The sequence below is a fragment of the Ranitomeya variabilis genome, chromosome 4, assembly GCF_051348905.1.
Source record: "Ranitomeya variabilis isolate aRanVar5 chromosome 4, aRanVar5.hap1, whole genome shotgun sequence".
In the NCBI taxonomy this organism is placed as follows: Eukaryota; Metazoa; Chordata; class Amphibia; order Anura; family Dendrobatidae; genus Ranitomeya; species Ranitomeya variabilis.
Window position 1 is genome coordinate 410,759,387 of NC_135235.1, and position 21,392 is coordinate 410,780,778.

Below are 21,392 nucleotides of genomic sequence, written 5' to 3' on the forward strand. Positions count from 1 at the left end.
CAAAAATTGTTGTGCAATTTCTTCTGAGCATGTGGATACCCCATATGTGGGGGAACACCACTGTTTGGGCGCAGAAAGGAAGGAGTGACTATTTGGAGCGCAGACTTTGGTGGAACTGTGTGCAGGTGTCATGTCGTGTTTGGAGAGCTCCTGGAGTGCTTAAACAGTGACCCCCATTTTGGAAAACTGACCCCTCAAGGAATTTATCTAGATGTGTGGTGAGCGCCTTGAAACCCCCCCCCCCCCCAGGTGCTTCACAGAATTTTACCACGTTGATCTGTGAAAATGAAATCATTTTTTTTCCCCCACAAAACTGTTTTAGCCTTCATTTTTAAATTTTCATAAGGATAGCAGGAGAAAATTGACCCCCAAATTTCTCCTGAGTACAACGATACCTCATATGTGGTCAAAAACCACTTTTGACACACAGGGCAAAGTTCAGAAGAATTGGAGTTCAGATTTTACCGAAATGGTTTGAGGATACCATGTCACATTGGCAGAGAATCTGAGGTGTCAGAAGACCAGAACCCCCCTCCCCTCATATATATGAAATCATTTTACCAACTACATGAATTCATCTAGGGGTGAAGTGATCATACTCACGTCACATGTGCCTCACAGATTTTTATACTATTGGGCGTTGAATAAAGAATAATAACATTTTTGCTAGTTTTTAATTTTTCTAAGGGCTAATAGCAAAAAATGGACCTCTCAATTTGTTGTAAAAAAAATTCTCCAGAGTACACCAATACCCTACATGAAAATGGAAAATGTTTTTCAGGCACAGTGCAAAGCTCAGAAGGGAAATTACACCATATTATAGTGCAGATTTTACTGCTATGGTTGCGGATGCCATCACCCACTAGGAGACCCCTTCAGGTGCAAGAACAGCAGAATTCCCCATAAGGCTTCTTTCACACTAGCGTCGGGCCGACGTTCCCGACGCTAGCGTTGTCTCCGCCGCACAACGGGGGCAGCGGATGCATTTTTCCAGCGCATCCGCTGCCCCATTGTGAGGTGCGGGGAAGTGCGGGGAGGTGGGGGCGGAGTTCCGGCCGCGCATGCGCAGTCGGAAAAAGCAGACCGTCGTGAGCAAAAAACGTTACATGTAGCGTTTTTTGCTCCCGACGGTCCGCCACTGCACGACGCATCCGTCGCACGACGGGTGCGACGTGTGGCAATCCGTCACAATGCGTCGCTTAATGTTAATCAATGGCGAAAAAACGCATCCTGCAAACACTTTTGCAGGATGCGTTTTTTCGGCAAAACGACGCATTGTGACGGAATGCAGTTAACGCTAGTGTGAAAGTAGCCTTTTCACAAGGAGAAATGGCACCAAAATGTCCCACAATTTCTGCTGAATGTAGAAATACCCCATATGTGGCTGTATAGTACTGCTTAGCCACATGGCGAGACTCAGGAGGGCTAGAGTGCAGTTTGCGGACTCCGTATCCAGAATCCCAAAAGTGCTAGAAGAGCAGAATTTCCCCTCAAGTGACCCCATTTTGGAAATTATACCCATTTGGGAATTTATCTACAGGTGTAGTGACGATTTTGACTCCATTGGTGTTTCCAGAAACAAGAAGCAGTGGATGTTACTGAGTAAATTGCAAATAGTCGTTGTAGTGGCCAGTACGTGGTAGTGCCCAGCTCATGCACCCATAAATTAGGAGGGCTCTCACCACTACAGACATGCCAAACATGTGGGCGCTAAATGTGGTTTAGGTACACTGGGGCTCAGAAGGGAGAGCGGCACTCGGATTTGAGAGCACAGAATTCCCTGTATTTCTTTTGAAGGGCAAAGCGCCAGAGTGCTTTTCCACAGCCTTTGCGCTACCAGAAAAGTGGAAGTGCCCTATATTTCCATTGACAGAACTGAGGAAACTGTTTATGAAGTGTCCTTTTTAGGTAGATTTTTTATATTTATATATTTTTAATATGCATATTGTTTATACATTTTTCTAATAAAGATGACATTTTAAGTGACAGTAAAAAAAAAAAAACAACCACCAGGTTCTTAATACATACAAAATAGCTTATGCATAAAATTTCCATTTAAATTCTCCCCACACAGCGATTCTTCATTTGGGAGATAGAGAGAATGCAGAATTGAGGTAGGATTGCTTAGAGCTTGCTCAGGGGATTCTGGTGCAATGTATCAATGATAGCCAGGTTGAGCGAATAGGGAGGCGTGCATAGACATAAAAGGATAACGGTATTGCAGGAAGCCATACCTTGACAAAGAGGGACGATTCCCTCGAAACGCGTCGGGATTGTCCCCTGCATATGACACGGACAGGTGATGTCACCACTTCAGCCACGCCCCCGCTCACCACGCACACTCTCAGCGGCGCCATCGGCCGAGGCAAACCGCTGTACCTCTCAGCGCCACAACGGGGGTTGTGCACAGTGGGAGGACGCTCCCCAGCATCTGACAGTCAGCTGCACAAGATCACCCGAATTTCACCACTCCTCACGGCACGGCACGGCACGCTTCTTAGCGGGTCAACAAGTAAGTGCCTAGACTAGGAACGACTCCGAGTGTCCATTCATCTATGCAGTATAACACTGTCAATTGCCATCAAGTGGGGCACTAGTTTGGGCAAATTATCCTCAAAGGTCTAGAATTTGATAGATCTACTGCAGCGAATACGCTGCAACCCATTCCTAGCGCGGCAATCCTTTTTCATATGTGAATCATTATCAGTACAATATATTTTTTATATATTTCCAGATTTTTCCGTATTTTTTTTTTTTTTTTTTTTACTTTGTCCCACTATGGGAATTTCACCAGCCTGATCTCCGTTATAATCCATTGCAATGCTCCTGCAACTGGCAGTGCTGCACTGCACATGTTCTGAGGGGTTGGCCGTAGCCTGGTGACCCAGAGGTCATCATAGTCACCATAGCAATGATCAGGTCCCAGCAAAGACATCGCGAGGGCGCCGACTGGAGTGCAGAGGGGGCTCTCTCCAGCTGCATGCCTGCTAAATGCTCTGATCGCAGTATTTAGGGGTTAAAGTGACAGGAGCAGTACGGGCACCCGCCAGGATCACGCACACAGCCTCTGTACGTTTAAGGTCAGTAAGTACCTGCCGACCAAGACTTACTGAGCATGTCTAAGGTCGGAAAGGGGTAAGGCCCTCATACACCTTTAAGTCATCCGAACCCACCAATATTGGCAGGAACAGCCAACAGTATAATGAATATGGTGGCCTCCAGACTCTACCACGACAGGTACCATCGAGAGAGACAAGTGTTGGGTAGTCCATACTTAATGCTGTACCCTTTTGGTCTGCAGGAGACAGGCAGGTGTTAGAATAGCCTGGCACGGCTTTCTCCAATTTCACCCCTGAAAACAAAAACGCTTGACCAGGCCAAAGGTTCACATGTATGTGGGAGACAGCTGACAGTGCTCGGATGTCAGCTTTCACATGAGTATAGGGGTCTACATTTCAGTTCCTACATAGACCGTAAACCAATTTCTGCACAGTGCAGCCACAAAAAGTATAGAAAAAGGACTCAGGTACACTGGGCGACAGTTTCATTATCTCACCAGTCTCATCTCCCGAGTCATCACTGTCTGCGTTCTCCCGAATCTTCCCTTCTTCTTTCATCCTTTCCAAGTAAGCATCATGGTGTTGATCATCATCGGAGTCAGCATAATCATCATACGGCTGCTTAACACCCTAAAAGAGGCACGAGGAAAGAAGACAGCACAACGTTAAAGAGAACACACACAATCCTCACAAATTACAGGAGAGCATTGTCCTAGTAAACGACATGTATGAGCAAGACAAGCAAATCCCTGACCCCAACGTCCTTCAGTTGTGCCAACAACACATGCACAAACATACACATCATGCCACTGCCGTGGGCGCTTTCACCACAACATTAGGTTTCGACAGAGGCTCAAAAACCTAGAAATGAATGATACAGACAGAAGATAAACTTGTCCGCTGATTTCCTGCCAGTTCAATAACTAATGGTTGGGGGATGAACAGGGAAACTATTATTGTGGTTGAACAGAAGAAAGAAAATAGGAAAAAGAAAGGTATTGCTTTGTTTTGAGAAACAGTGCAGCACTTTTCCATAGTCCGTGTCGGGTATTGTAGTTTGCCCACATGAATCAGGATCAGCTGAATTACCAGACAACACAGTGACGAGAGGCGCCGTTTCTAGGAACAGAAAAGCTGCTCCTGTGAAAACTATTTCAATTATGAAATTGGATGCGTCTTTTCACATGCCCCTGGATCTATGGCCATTTTCTGGAAGGGAACATCGTGCAGTCAGGACAAAAATATTTTAGTAGCACGGTGATTTGCTTCACAAGGAGAAAACGGTGCAGAACTTTTTAGGTACAGATTAGTAAATTGCCTATAATAAAGACATGTATTAGTGGGACTGTCAGCAGGTTTTTGCCATTTAATCTGAGAGAAGAATAATGTAGGGGCAGAGACCCTGATTCCAGTGAAGTATCACTTACTAGGATGTGTGCTGTAGTTTCAATAGTGTTTTATGACCAGGAGATTATCACTAGAAGACGAGGTCTCATGTGCAAGCCAGTCCAGTTAATCTGTGTAACCCTGCCCCCACCACTGATTGGCAGCTTGCTGACAATGCACAGTATACACAGGAAGCTGCCAATTACCGGTGTGGGTGGGGTTATACACAGCTCAGCATTCTGAACACTGCTACATCTACAGCAGAATAAACAGATTCTATTGAAACTGCACCAAGCAGTCCAGTAAGTGAAATCACTGGAATCATGATGCTGTTTCCTTTATTAGTCAACAGTTTTAAAAAAATACTAAACAAAAATGCACAAAAAGCAATTATTGAGGTTTTTTTTTTTCGTGTCCCTTCTTTGTGTCCCTTTAAACTTATTCTGGCTGTGTTAAAATTGAGACGTACAGTTAAAACCAGAAGTTTACATACACTACATAAAGAGACACAGATATTGAGAAGAACATGCATGACATGAAATCAGAATAAAACTTTCACATTTTAGGTAAATTAGGATTACAATAAACATTAATATTTGTCAAATGCCAGAATAATGAGAGAGATAGAGAATGTTATAAACATTTTTATTACTTACTGCAACTATTTGGTACCACTACCCTTAAACTGAATGACTTGGGTGAAATGTTTGGGATATCCTTCCACAAGCTTCTCACAATATTTGGTTGGAAATTGGGCCCATTTCTCTTACAAAACTGGTGTGACTGATCCAGGTTTGTCAGTCGCCTTGCTCGCATCTGCCTTTTCAGCTTTGCCCATAAATTTTCAATAGGATTGAGATCAGGGCTTGGTGATGGCCACTCCAAAACATTGACTTTGTTATCCTTAAGCCACTTTGTTACCATTTTGGCAGTATGCTTCGGGTCATTGTCCATTTGGAAGACCCATTTCAGTCTAAGCTTTAAGTTCCTGGCTGATGTCTTGAGATGTTGCTTCAGTATTGCCACATAATCTTCTTTTTTCATGATGCCATCTATTTTGTGAAGTGCACCAGTCCTTCCTGCAGCAAAACAACCCCACAACATGATGCTGCCACCTCCGTGTTTTACAGTTGGGATGGTGTTCTTAAGCTTCCAAGATTCTCCCTTTTCCCGCCAAACATAATGAAGGAGCTCATTATGCCCAAAAAGTTCAAGTTTTAGTTTCATCAGACCACAGGACAGGTCTCCAAATATTAAGGTATTTGTTCCTATGTGCATTTGCAAACAATCAGTTTTTTATATGTTTCTTTTGGAGTAAGGGGCTTCTTCCTGGCAGAGTGGCCTTTCAGGCCATGCTGATACAGTACTCATTTCACTGTGGATATTGACACACTCTTACCAGCTTCCGCCATCTTCATCACTAGGTCTTTTGCTTTTGTCCTTGGGTTGATATGCACATATCGGACTAAAGCACGTTCATCTCTAGGACACAGAACCCATCTCCTTATTGAGCAGTATTAGGGCTGGACATTCCCATCTTGTTTGTACTTGTGTATAATTGTTAGTACAGATGTATGAGGCTCCTTCACGCATCTTGACATTGTACCCAAGGATGAGCCAGACTAGTGCATGTCCACAATTCTCTTCCCGATAGCATGGCGGATTTCTTGAGACTTTCCCATGATGCTACACAAAGAAGCGGTGTGTTTCAGGTGTGCATTAAAATACATCTAGAGGTGTGTCTCTACTTAACTCAGATTGCAAAAAAAACCAAAAACCTATCAGCAGCTTCCAAACACATGACATCGTATAGGCAGTCCAGAATTGTTTAAAGGCATAGTAATTTTAGTGTATGTAATCTTCTGACTTTGAAGAAAGTAATAAAAATGCCTTAAAACATTTTCACTCATTCTGGCATTTGGCAAATATTAATAATTATGGTAATTCTAATTGACCTATAGTATATACTTGTGTATAAGCCGAGTTTTTCAGCACATGTTTTTGTGCTGAAGACGCCCCTCTCTGCTTATACACGAGTCACGGTACAGAAAGCCGGGGGAGGGGGGGAGCAGCTGCTGCCAGGAGGCGGGCGCACACCATACTCGCCTACCTGCGTGCCCTCGGTGCTGGCACTGCATCTCGTTCTGGACGCCTGCCTGCAACTCTTCCTGTGCTCAGCAGTCAAGTGGTACCGCTCATTAAGGTGATGAATATGGACGCGTCTTTACTCTCATAGGTGTGGAGCGCATTTTCATCACCTTAATGAGGGGGGCAATGTGACCGCTGAGCACAGGAAGAGCTGCAGGCAGGTGCCGGCAGCCAGAACGAGATGCAGTGCCAGCACCCAGGTAGGTATGATTTTTTTTTTTTCAATAGGAAACATGCCACAGGGATAGGGGATAAGGAGGCATTCACACCAAGGCATGCAGACAGGGATGGGGAGGCTTTCACACCAAGGCATGCAGACAGGGATGGGGAGGCATTCACACCAAGGCATGCAGACAGGGATGGGGAGGCATTCACACCAAGGCATGCAGACAGGGATGGGGAGGCATTCACACCAAGGCATGCAGACAGGGATGGGGAGGCATTCACACCAAGGCATGCAGACAGGGATGGGGAGGCATTCACACCAAGGCATGCAGACAGGGATGGGGAGGCATTCACACCAAGGCATGCAGACAGGGATGGGGAGGCATTCACACCAAGGCATGCAGACAGGGATGGGGAGGCATTCACACCAGGACAGCGACGGGTGGAGCCACGCATAGCAGGAAAAGGATGTGGGGACAATGCATACCAGGCTTATACTCGAGTCAATAAGCTTACCCAGTTATCCGTTGCAAAAGTAGGTGCCTCGGCTTATACTCGAGTATATACGTATATCAGGAAAGTTTTATTCTGATTTCATGTCAGATACTAAGAAAAACATGCATATGTCTTTTTATATAGTGTAAGCTTCTAGTTTCAACTGTATAAAGCAATCGTCTGTCTCTGATGAGCACAGCCATGTCCTCTGTCCTACTCACTATGTGGTGTGTGGCTGTGAGTCAACTGACTGCAGCCCCCCCTGCAGAAAAAAAAAAAAAAAAGAAGAACTGGAAACTACTAGGCTTTAAAGGCTAAGGGGATGGGGCTGTGGCTAGTCACCAGCCAAAGATATGAGAATCCATTTTATGCCTGTGCCTTATCCATTTTTAACCCCTTCATGACCCAGCCTATTTTGACCTTAATGACCTGGCCGTTTTTTGCAATTCTGACCAGTGTCCCTTTATGAGGTAATAACTCAGGAACGCTTCAACGGATCCTAGCGGTTCTGAGACTGTTTTTTCGTGACATATTGGGCTTCACGTTAGTGGTAAATTTAGGTCGATAATTTTTGCTGTTATTTGTGAAGAAAATGGAAATTTGGCAAAAATTTTGAAAATTTCGCAATTTTCAAATTTTTATTCTGTTAAACGAGAGAGTTATGTGACACAAAACCGTTAATAAATAACATTACCCACATGTCTACTTTACATCAGCACAATTTTGGAAACAAAATTTTTTTTTGCTAGGAAGTTATAAAGGTTAAAATTTGACCAGCAATTTCTTATTTTTACAACGAAATTTACAAAACCAAATGTGAGGTGGTCCCTAAAAAAAAAATGAAGTCAGTTTGAGGGGTCTATATGGCTGAAAATGCTCTAAAAACCTGCACCCCTCAAGGTGCTCAAAACCACATTCAAGAAGTTTATTAACCCTTCAGGTGCTTCACAGCAGCAGAAGCAACGTGGAAGGAAGAAATGAACATTTAACTTTTTAGTCACAAAAATGATCTTTTAGCAACAATTTTTTTATTTTCCCAAGGGTAAAAAGAGAAGCTGGACCCCAAAAGTTATTGTACAATTTGTCCTGAGTACGCCGATACCCCATATGTGGGTGGGGTGGGGGGGGGGGGGGGGGGGCACTGTTTGGGCGCACGGCGGGGCTTGGAAGGGAAGGAGCGCCATTTGACTTTTTCAATGAAAAATTGGCTCCAATCTTTAGCGAACACCATGTCGCGTTTGGAGAGCCCCTGTGTGCCTAAACATTGGAGCTCCCCCACATGTGACCCCATTTTGGAAACTAGACCCCCCTAGGAACTTAAAGACTGTGGGTCAAAAGACCCAAAGAAAACGACCCAAAGAAATCCAAATGATAATAGAGTAAAAATATATAAACTTTATTATGCACAAATGTTATAATAGAACCATCAAAATAAAGAAACAGGTGAGGCAAAGTACCGCAGGGTGTGCACAGACACCACTAGAGAAACATACACAGGACGCACGGAGCCGGGATCCCAACACACACCCATAAGTGTACATGGTGGACGAGAAAAAGGTCCATATTAATATGCTCCAGGCTGGATTACGCATACAGGCATAAATATAGTCAAGAAAGGAGACCAAAATACCAATATTAAAATGAAAGTATGCACATTACCTAATGGAGACAGGCTGGTGGAGTGGATCCAGGGTCCGTGCGCCCTCCCCGACGCACGTTTCGGTAGTAAAACCTTCCTCAGGGGGATATCAGGAAAGCTAAAGTGTGCCGATTTATATCAGCCTAAAACAGGAAGTGCAGCGCCGCAACCGGAAGTGGTGGTTGCTAAGGAAACCTATAAGCGTGTCTCACTATCAAACCGGACATTTAACAGTGCGTCCTGTGTATGTTTCTCTAGTGGTGTCTGTGCACACCCTGCGGTACTTTGCCTCACCTGTTTCTTTATTTTGATGGTTCTATTATAACATTTGTGCATAATAAAGTTTATATATTTTTACTCTATTATCATTTGGATTTCTTTGGGTCGTTTTCTTTGGGTCTTTTGACCCACAGCCTTTTTGTTTCAATGTTACAGCGACTAATCCTGATGTAATGGTCCTTCTTTTTCTTATATTGCATCTTTGGCATAGGGTTTTATTGGTTTACTATATATATTAGAAATATCATTAGGTTTTTCTATGCCGCGGTCTGTTATGTATTTAATCATCTATTATACTTTTGCTGTGTTTTGCACAGGTATTATACATAACAAAATGGACTACAGAGCCAGAGAACGCATTTGGCTTGGACAAATGGAACAGGTTTTTGGGGAGGGTGCTGCCGGGGTGCAGCAGGTGGGTGATCGCATATGGGACGAGAAATGTGGCACCATTCAGACTTTGCTCATCAAGCGCACTAAATTGTGGTGGAACAGGGCGTTCCTTGAAAAATATGTGTCACGCTCCATGATCCCGAGAGGCCTGAGGGTTAGAGTCTCCCCTGCATACCCAGTTGATGATGCGGCCTTTATAGGTGATTGGGAGGAGGCATGTAGCAGCTGTTCTAAAATTCTGATGCAATTACTTATGAAATTAAACACTAAAACAATAGAGGATTTGGATAAATCCATTGATGCAGCACAGGTGGATCTGCGCTCTTTGGGTACCGATGATCAAATTCAGAGTTTTGAATCGAATCTGGAGAAAATCCTTGACCAAATATTGAAAAAAATCCATGAAAATCAAACCACCAAATTTAATCGGGATATCAAGGATTATCAACTTAAATCTGTGTACCGTTGGGTTAAAAAGTTACCACAACCCTACGTAAGGAATCGCTTTAATTCATTTTCGTCGGTCTCTTCGGCTGGTGATACCTCGGATACCTCTGCAACCTCTATGGTGACTCGGTCTGGTATGGGCTACAAGAGGCCACGTAAACATAATTTCCATCCTTATAGACGCCAGGGCGGGCGTTCTCCAGATAAAGAACCAAATGGCAATAAGGTAATTAACCTGAGTGAATATAAATTAACCCCGTCTGATCTGTCTTTACTTAATAGAGGCCTATCTTTTTCACCTGCAGCCGGTCTTGATACATTTTCTATTATCAAAGATCTACATTTATTTGCTCGGTCTCTACTTTTTAAAAGACATTTTTTTGATAATGATTTACATTCTCTTTTTCCTACAGACGAAGAGCAAACAGCCCTGAGGATCCTGGAGGAGTTGTCGGATGAGCACAAGTCCACTGAGGGAGGTAGGATACCCCCATCTATTAGATCTCGCTCCAGGAAATTCCCCCCTCTTTCCAGTTGTAACGCGATTGATCTATTCGTGCAGGTAGTCACTAATGACTTTAAGAAAATTCCCCAGCACATCCGGGGGGACAATTTAACTGGGGAGGAGAGAACGTTTGCGGTATCTGCAGCAGCTGTCTGGAGTCGTGCTCAAACCGGCGGACAAGGGGGGTAACATTGTGATTTGGCCCACTATTATGTACGAACGTGAGGCCTTTCACCAACTAAAAAATTCTGTTTGCTATAAGAAGCTTACGTTTAACCCCTTGTCCGCCTATTGTGCACAGCTTTCCACCATTTTATCAGCTGCAGTTGATGGTGAGGTAATTACTAAAGAGCTGGCTGCAGCATTGGTGGTTAAAGAGCCCACCATTTCTACGTTTTATCTCCTCCCTAAAGTGCAAAAAACATCAGTGTCCCCCCTGGGCGTCCAATTGTGTCGGGACGGGGGAATTTCCTGGAGAATATCAACAAATGGATTGATTCCATTTTACAGCCATTGGTGGTGGGTCTTCCTTCCTTCCTCAAAGATACGACACAGCTGCTTCGCATGGTTGATGGACTTTTCCTTGAACCTGACACTCTTTTAGCTACAGCTGATGTCGAATCTTTATATACTAGCATTCGGCACCATGACGGCTTGAGGGCCGTTAAATTCTTTTTGGACACATCCGACTACTCCTCTAGGTTCAGAGCTCTTGTTTTAGAGTTGTTAGAGTTTACCCTGACTCACAACTTTTTTACTTTTAAGGGGTCCCTCTACCTCCAGCTCCAGGGCACAGCTATGGGGGCGGCCTTTGCCCCCTCATATGCTAATTTGTTCCTGGGGCTGTGGGAGAGGGACCTCTTCCTGGCAGATGAGCGGCCGTCGTCGGTGGACTGCGTCTTGTTATGGGCGCGGTACATCGACGACGTCTTTCTCATCTGGCAGGGTTCCCCTTCGTCTCTGGATTTGTTTTTTGAGGGAATTAATAACAATGATTTGAATATCCGCCTTACCGCCAATCAACATCGGGAGAAAATTGAATTTCTTGATGTGTCCCTCTGTAGAGAGCCCGATGGTAAAATTGGCACTAATATATATCGCAAGCCCACATCCACCAACATGCTGCTCCATGCCTCCTCCTCGCACCCTGGCCATATGGTCCGCGCTGTACCGGTAGGTCAGTTTTTGAGATTACGGCGTATCTGTTCCACACAAGCATTGTTTGAGGTGGAGGCAGAGAAATTGAGTCAACGGTTTTTGGAAAGAGGCTATAGCCGCAGGTCTATCAAGAGGGCCTATCATAGAGCTAAGTGGTCAAATAGAGACTCCCTATTGTATCACACTCGCTCGGACAGTAATGAAAGCAATGTGATGAGGTTTGTCACTAATTTTAGCACCCAATCCGAGTCGGTGCGTGCTGCCCTTACAAAAGCTTGGCCTATCTTGATGACCGATAACACCATTGCAAAAATCATTCCTAAAAAGCCTGCTATAACCTTCCGTCGTGCTAGAAACCTACGGGACCGGTTAGTGCGGAGTCACTATGAGAGCATGTCCCCTCGAACATTTCTGGATAACGTCCCCATCAGGAGGGGTTGTAGACCTTGTGGACACTGTCGCCTGTATAAACATTGAGAGTAGTGATTCATTTTTCGACTCGTCTGGACATAATAGATTTCAAATTGCAAAATCTATAAATTGCGAGTCGAGGAATGTTATCTACTACGCCACATGCCCGTGCTCCCTGATTTATGTTGGCCTGACCACACGCCAACTGAAGGTGCGGGTCAGGGAGCACGTGCGTGGCATCGAGGCAGCCAGTGAACAGGAGGATACATCCCTCCTGAAAACAATACCAAAACACTTCAAGATCTATCATAATTGTAATAGCAAGGGTCTACGGGTTAAGGGGATTGATTCCATCGACTTGGGTATCCGGGGGGGCAATATCTCTCAGCGCCTCAATTGGAATCCCGATGGATCTGGACACTTGACACAGTCCATCCACGGGGTCTTAATGAGCACTTTAATTTCTCGTCTTTTCTGTGATTTCCTCCTGCTGTATTTTTGTGCGGGACACTTTTTAATCTAGTTTTGTTGTTTTAATTATTGTTGTTATTTTTTGTTATTTATGTGTTATGTTTACTTACATTTTAGCTTTAGTTGTGCTGATCCTTTCCTATTGATGTCGTGGACGTTGATGTGGACCTATGGACAGGTTGATTCCTTGGACAAATTACATCTTGTGGGAGCTGATGACCATTTTTTACAGAATGTGCATGGACATTAATATTTTCTATCTGGAGTGGAGGACACTTGGAATCGCACATCTTGACCTTTATGTGATAACAAGATGTCTTTAAATTAATATTTTATATCGGTATCCGGATGTGGCGATGTCTCCTTGTGCTCTTGTCTCGATTTATGTATTGATTTATTCTATATGGCTTGACTTGTGTTATTTAATCTGATATTTAGTTGCCATAGATTCTCCATGCTTATATCTGTATTCTGTATTATACTTACCATGCTAACCGGTGATATCCCTATTACTTTAATATGTGTCTGGGGTTTTCCCTATTTTAAAATGGTGTCTCTGGTCTCGGCATTTCTTATGCGCATGCGCGTTTCCCTCTTCTCTAGGTACGGCTGTGCTGAGTTTGCGCCGCTACACACTCACCGTCGGGAGTCACAGGGCCCTGTGCCGACTGGGCGTGTGGTGATGTGCGGCGCTTCACACAGTAATGCCGCCCTGTTAAATGTCCGGTTTGATAGTGAGACACGCTTATAGGTTTCCTTAGCAACCACCACTTCCGGTTGCGGCGCTGCACTTCCTGTTTTAGGCTGATATAAATCGGCACACTTTAGCTTTCCTGATATCCCCCTGAGGAAGGTTTTACTACCGAAACGTGCGTCGGGGAGGGCGCACGGACCCTGGATCCACTCCACCAGCCTGTCTCCATTAGGTAATGTGCATACTTTCATTTTAATATTGGTATTTTGGTCTCCTTTCTTGACTATATTTATGCCTGTATGCGTAATCCAGCCTGGAGCATATTAATATGGACCTTTTTCTCGTCCACCATGTACACTTATGGGTGTGTGTTGGGATCCCGGCTCCGTGCGTCCTGTGTATGTTTCTCTAGTGGTGTCTGTGCACACCCTGCGGTACTTTGCCTCACCTGTTTCTTTATTTTGATGGTTCTATTATAACATTTGTGCATAATAAAGTTTATATATTTTTACTCTATTATCATTTGGATTTCTTTGGGTCGTTTTCTTTGGGTCTTTTGACCCACAGCCTTTTTGTTTCAATGTTACAGCGACTAATCCTGATGTAATGGTCCTTTTTCTTATATTGCATCTTTGGCATAGGGTTTTATTGGTTTACTATATATATTAGAAATATCATTAGGTTTTTCTATGCCGCGGTCTGTTATGTATTTAATCACCCCCTAGGAACTTATCTAGATGCATAGTGAGTACTTTGAACCCCCAGGTGCTTCACAAATTGATCCGTAAAAATGAAAAAGTACTTTTTTTTTTTCGCAAAAAAATTCTTTTAGCCTCAATTTGTTCATTTCCACATGAGCAACAGGATAAAATGGATCCTAAAATTTATTGGGCAATTTCTCCTGAGTACACTGATACCTCACATGTGGGGGTAAACCACTGTTTGGGCACAAGGCAGGGCTCAGAAGGGAAGCAGCGCCATTTGACTTTTTGAATGAAAAATTAGCTCCAATCGTTAGCGGACACCATGTAGCCCCTGTGTGCCTAAACATTGGAGCTCCCCCACATGTGACCCCATTTTGGAAACTAGACCTCCCATGGAACTAATCTAGATGTGCGGTGACCACTTTAAACCCCCAAGTGCTTCACAGAAGTTTATAACGCAGAGCTTTGAAAATAAAAAATCATTTTTCTTTCCTCAAAAATTATTTTTTAGTCCGCTATTTTTTTTTTTTCACAAGGGTAACTGGAGAAATTGGACCCCAAAAGTTGTTCAGTTTGTCCTGAGTACACTGATACCCCATATGTGGGGGGGGGACCACTGTTTGGGTACATGTCGGGGCTCGGAAGGGAAGTAGTGACATTTTGGAATGCAGACTTTGATGTAATGGTCTGCGGGCATCATGTTACGTTTGCAGAGCCCCTGATGTGCCTAAACAGTAGAAACCCCCCACAAGTGACCCCATTTTGGAAACTAGACCCCCCCAAGGAACTTATCTAGATATGTGGTGAGCACTTTGAACCCCCAAGTGCTTCACAGAAGTTTAGAACGCAGAGCCGTGAAAATAAAAAATTATTTTACTTTCCTCAAAAATGATGTTTTAGCAAGCAATTTTTTATTTTCACAAGGGTAACAAGAGAAATTGGACCCCAATAGCTGTTGCCCAGTTTGTCCTGAGTATGCTGGTACCCCATATGTGGGGGTAAACCACTGTTTGGGTGCACGTCGGGGCTCGGAAGGGAGGGAGCACCATTTGACTTTTTGAACGCAAGATTGGCTGGAATCAATGGTGGCGCCATGTTGCGTTTGGAGACCCCTAATGTGCCTAAACAGTGGAAACCCCTCAATTCTAACTCCAACACTAACCCAAACACACCCCTAACCCTAATCCCAACTCTAGCCATAACCCTAATCACAACCCTAACCCCAACACACCCCTATCCACAACCCTAACCCCCAACACACCCCTAACCCTAACCCCAACACACCCCTAACCACAACCCTAACCCCAACACACCCCTAACCACAACCCTAACCCCAACACACCCCTAACCACAACCCTAACCCCAACACACCCCTAACCCCAACACACCCCTAACCACAACCCTAACCCCAACACACCCCTAACCCTAACCACAAGCCTAATCTTAACCCTATTTCCAACCCTAACTCTAATTCCAACCCTAAGGCTATGTGCCCACGTTGCGGATTCGTGAGATTTTTCCGCAGCATTTTTGAAAAATCCGCAGGTAAAAAGGCACTGCGTTTCACCTGCAGATTTACAGCGGATTTCCAGTGTTTTTCGTGCGGATTTCACCTGCGGATTCCTATTGAGGAACAGGTGTAAAATGCTGCGGAATCCGCACAAAGAATTGACATACTGCGGAAAATACAACGCAGCGTTTACGCGCAGTATTTTCCGCACCACGGGCACAGCGGATTTGGTTTTCCATAGGTTTACATGGTACTGTAAACCTGATGGAAAACTGCTACGAATCCGCTGCGGATCCGCAACCAAATCCGCACTGTGTGCACATAGCCTAATTCTAAGGGTATGTGCACATGCTGCTAGTTCTAACCCTAGTTCTAACCCTAACCCTAGTGAAAAAATAAAAGTAAACATATTTTCTTCATTTTATTTTTGTCCCTACCTATGGGGGTGATAAAGGGGGAAGTTCATTTACTATTTTTTTTATTTTGATCACTGTGATAAAACCTATCACAGGGATCAAAATGTACATGGAACTAATCTGCCGGCCGATTCGGCGGGCGCACTGCGCATGCGCCTGCCATTTTGGAAGATGGCGGTGCCCATGGAACAGACGGACGGACACTAGGAGGCTCGGTAAGTATGGGGGGGTAGTATGTGGAATCGGAGCACGGGGGGAGCGGACAGGAGGACGGGGGAGCGGAGCACAGGACGGAGAGGGGAGATCGGTGGCGGTGGGGGCAGATCAGGGTTTCCAGCCATGGCCGATGATATTGCAGCATCGGCCATGGCTGGATTGTAATATTTCATCACTTCACATAGGTGAAATATTACAAATTGCTCTGATTGGCTGTTGAAAGTGCAACAGCCAATCAGAGCGATCGTAGCCACGTGGGGGCAAAGCCACCCCCCATGGGCTAAAGTACCACTCCCCCTGTCCCTGCAGATCGGGTGAAATTGGAGTTAACCCTTTCACCCGATCTGCAGGGATGCGATCCCTCCATGACGCCACATAGGTGTCACAGGTCGGATTGGCACCGACTTTCATGACGCCTACATGGCGTCACAGGTCGGGAAAGGGTTAAGAAACCCATTGCATAGGGTCAAGGCGAGACTCATTTGAGAAGTGGACAAAGTTGTGCATGCTGTGATTTTCTCTGCCCGAAGCACTGATTTGGCCCATTTGCTTTATTGGGTCAATGTTTATTGCGAGTGCTGTCTGATGTATCCCCGGGACAGCTCTCCACTAGTAATGAGCGGACGTGCTTGAATAAGGCGTTATCTGAGCTTGCTCGTGTGTTAACTGAGTGACTTCAGCGTGCTCGAATAAAATGTCCCTGCGCATCTCACGGCTGTTCGACAGCTGCAACACATGAACGTACTGCCTAACAAACAGCCAATCCCTGCATGTGTGGCGGGTGTCGAACTGCTGCGAGATATGCAGGAGCGGGGAACATATTATTCGAGCACTCTGAAGACACTTGGTTAGCACATGAGCATGCTCGGATAACTCCTTATCTGAGCACGCTCGCTCATCACTACTTTCCGCATGAAATTCAGAACTCTGTTTTCTACAGGATTACTACAAGGCTGATGTTCAGGATCATATAGAAAATGCTGCAGATTAGCAACCAGTAAGAACCTTTATGTTTCTTGCATAATTTAATGAGTTATTTCTAGGATTAATGCTCTAAGCACTTCAGTTAAGGAGTCGGATATATATTCACATGTGCCATCTTAACTACGTAAACACCTACAGCTAACATTACTTTATGACACCCTAGTACTATAAAGAAACTCTTTACAAAACACTCAATACCATATATACTTGTGTATAAGAAGACCTGAGTATAAGTCAAGGCACCTAATTTTGCCACGAAAAACTGGGAAAATTTATTGCATCGAGTATAAGCCGGGTATGCATTGTCCCCTCATCCCCTTCCTGGTATGCATGGCTCCCCATCCCTGTCCTTGTCTGCATGGTTCCTCATCTCCATCCTTGTCTGCATGGCTCCTTATCCCCATCCTTGTCTGCATGGCTCCTTATCCCTATCCTTGTATGCATGGCTCCTTATCCCCTATCCTTGTATGCATGGCTCCTTATCCCTATCCTTGTATGAATGGCTCCTTATCCCTATCCTTGTATGCATGGCTCCTTATCCCTATCCTTGTATGCATGGCTCCTTATCCCCATCCTTGTATGCATGGCTCCTTATTCCCATCCTTGTATGCATGGCTCCTTAACCCCATCCTTGTCTGCATGGATCCTTATCCCCATCCTTGTATGCATGGCTCCTCATCCCCATCCTTATTTGCATGGTTCCTCATCCCTATGTATGGCCCCCCCATGAGAAAAGCATAAAAAAACCAAAAAAAAACAAACATACATCCTACTTAACTTCCCCGTGTGCCCTCGCAGCATCTTGTTCCAGCGCCAGCAGCTCCTGCGGCCGATCATGTGTCCCTGCTCATTAAGGTAATGAATACTCACATCTCTCAACGCCTATGGGAGTGGAGAGTGCAGTGAAAATTCATTTCTCTTTAGCAGCGGGCACATGATTTAGCCACAGCAGACCGCTTCTGCCTCCTGTGACCAGCTGCTCCCCCTCCCGTCTTCTGGGATAATGACTCGTGTATAAGCCAAGGGGGGACGTTTTCAGTACAAAAAAAAAACAGGTGTTGAAAAACTCTGCTTATACACCAGGATAGATATAGATATACACACACACAATTGTCTAAAGGTCACTTCCGGCTTTCTGTCTGTCCTTCTGTCTTTGTCACGGATATTCATTGGTCGCGGTCTCTGTCTATCATGGAAATCCAAGTCGCTGATTTGGTCGCAGCAAAACAGCCACGACCAATCAGCGGCGCACAGTCTGGCGGCAAAATGGCCGCTCCTTCCTCCCCGCAGTCAGTGCCCGCTCCATAATCCCCTCCAGTCAGCACTCACACAGGGTTAATGGCAGCGGTAACAGACCGCGTTATGCCGCGGTGTAATGCACTCCGTTACCGCTGCTATTAACCCTGTGTGACCAACTTTTTACTATTGATGCTGCCTATGCGGCATCAATAGTTAAAAGATCTAATGTTAAAAATAATAAAAAAAATAAAAAATCGTTATATACTCACCGTCCGTCGGCCCCCGGATCAGGAACAGGCCTTCCCCGCTCCTCGCATTGCGGTCTCGCGAGATGATGACGTAGCGGTCTCGCGAAACCGCTACATCATCATCACGCGAGACCGCAATGCACTCTTGGGACTGGAGCACGCGAGGAGCGTCGGTAACCACTTCGCCTGGAGCCGGGGCCAACGGAAGGTGAGTATATAACTATTTTATTTTAATTTTTTTTTTTTTTTTTTTTTTTTAACAGGGATATGATGCGGGCTGTGCTATACACTCCGTGGGCTGTGCTATACACTCCGTGGGCTGTTATATACTACATGGCCGGCCGCGAACAATCAGTGACAGGCGCAGTCAGGCTGCAAATTGGCGCGGGATTTGAACCACGCTTCGCTAATTGGTCGCGGCCGGCCGAATCCTGTGTATTCAATGTATTATTCTAAAATCTTCATAAATAAACTACATACATATTCCAGAATACCTGATGCGTTAAGAGTCGGACCACCATCTAGTGTGTGTGTGTGTGTGTATATATATATATGTGTGTGTGTATATATATATATATATATATATATATATATATATATATATATATATATATATATGTGTATATATATATATATATATATATATATATATATATATATATATATATATATATATATATATATATATATATATATATTTATATATTTTAGGTCAATAAGACTGGGCAGAGTCTAAGGAAAATAAAAAGATTATCTATCTATATAATCGTCTAAGGGGTACTTCCGTCTGTCTGTAACGGAAATCCCGCGTCGCTGATTAGTCGCAGCCGGCAGGTCGTGACCAATCAGCGACAGGCTTAGTGAGGCCGCGAATTGACCCCTCCCTACTCTCCTCCATTAAGAGCCAGTGTGTCGCCCCATCCCGGACCAACTTTTTACTATAGACGCTGCCTATGCAGCATCAATAGTAAAAAGATATGTTAAAAATTTTAAAAAAAATATAAGAAAAACTGTGCTATTCTCACCTTCTGCCGTTCACCGATGCTTTGCTGGACGCCGGAGGGTGAGTGTATAACTTTTTTATTTACATTTTTTTTCTTCACAGGAATATGGTGCCCACACTGCTATATACTATGTGGGCTGTGTTATATACTGCATGGGCTGAGCTATATACTACGTGGCTGTGCTAAGCGCAACGTACATACATACATATTCTAGAATACCCGATGCGTTAGAATCGGGCCACTATCTAGTGTATACATACATATTCATTCTGTGAAATAAGGTATGCCTGGGTGTCACTTTGCAAAGTTGCAACTGAAATACTGCATCCCCAGTAATCTTAGCCGTGCATGCCGAATTTCTCATCAGTGACTCCCTAGTAGTCACAGCAGAGCTTCACCTTTCTACCGCTAGTAACTGCAGCAGCCCTTTCTCCTATGCTGCAACAGTAGGCAGGCTACCAGTCCTGCTGTCATCAGTGGTACCCTCTTGCTTATGTAAAGCGGATAGGTTATTACACTATAGACTGATGAAATGCTGTGTGTCGGTGCCGATATGACACAGCCGGCAATCTCTGGTGGGGTGGGTGGGCAGTGCGATGCTACCCCCATGAATACAGTGGACTCACAACTATAGCCATTGTAGACTAGTAAGCAGTTCCAGTTTTGTCAGGAAAGAGATGGATGTTTTTATTTCTGAAACAGATGCACAAACCCACCACACTCATACATACACATATGAAAAGCTAAACAAAATACATACACATTTTATATACATGTCTACGACAGTCAGTAATGTATAATCACACACTGATGTCCTAAAGCATTCAGTGTTACCACTTAACCCATTATAAATCATGGAGCAATATTTCAATTAATGGATGTCCCAAGTCCCTTTGCAGGAAGGAGCAATGAAATTCAGGAAGGACAGTCCAGGATTGTGTCCCGGAATAATAGGTAACATGTATGATAGACACATGGATTTCTAATTTCCAACATACTCCGCGTATCAAGTACTCGTATGTGAAGATCTCTGCTTGCTATTATTGCTCGGTTACATCCAGGGGCTGATTACCTATCCTAATCTCGTCCTGCTCACACTGGAGGATGTTGCCCGTCACTGGACATGACTAGTACCAAGTTACATTCTGGCTCTATTTCAATAGGTGACAAACACTGCAGGAAAAAAACATGCAACCATGCATTCATATCAGTGTTTGAAGCAAAAGCAGGGCACCTAGACTTAGGTTTTGGACATGACACTAGACTGCCAATAGCAGACACTTTGAAAACTGTTTCCAAGTGGAAGAAGCAGCTGAAGAAACTATAACCATGTCGTAACCCTGGTAGATATGGAAGAATATATGTCTTGGGGACCATGATCAGGCAATATGCTTGTTTGCCATAATATGGGCATTTCAGACAGTGATGCCTCCATCTTGTTACTTCAGCGTCACGTTCCATGCTTGCAAGTCCTTATAAATACGCACATTGCAAATGCACACTGCAAACGTATAACCTGGGCCTGGGGCAGAGGGTGCTGACCTGTGACTTCTATCATATGAAAAGGCAAAAGAGGGGATTACCATAAAAAATGAAATTAAAACATAATGAGACGAGGCAAAGCTGCAGTAGAGCGGGCATACCTCTTTCAAGCCTCTGTTTTTGATGTTTAGTTTCTTTGCATTGACAAAATCAAAGAGTTTCCCATATTCCTCCCTGGATAAAAAAAAATAAAAAATTATCAGTTTGAACAGTTCACATTTATACCAACAAAAAGTACACAAAAATATAAAATTACACATCTTCTGCAGGGATTGTAAT

General features: G+C 44.3%; 1 protein-coding gene across 1 annotated transcript in view; it reads right to left on the reverse strand.

Annotated features, from left to right (window-relative positions):
- SSRP1 (structure specific recognition protein 1) overlaps positions 1-21,392 on the reverse strand; it is a 72,800-nt gene that overhangs the window by 11,609 nt on the left and 39,799 nt on the right. The window contains exons 9-10 of the mRNA XM_077251174.1: positions 21,215-21,287; positions 3,557-3,689 (exon numbers count right to left, since the gene is read on the reverse strand). Of these exons, the coding sequence (XP_077107289.1) occupies positions 3,557-3,689; positions 21,215-21,287 (206 nt within the window). The remainder of the gene's footprint in view (positions 1-3,556; positions 3,690-21,214; positions 21,288-21,392) is intronic.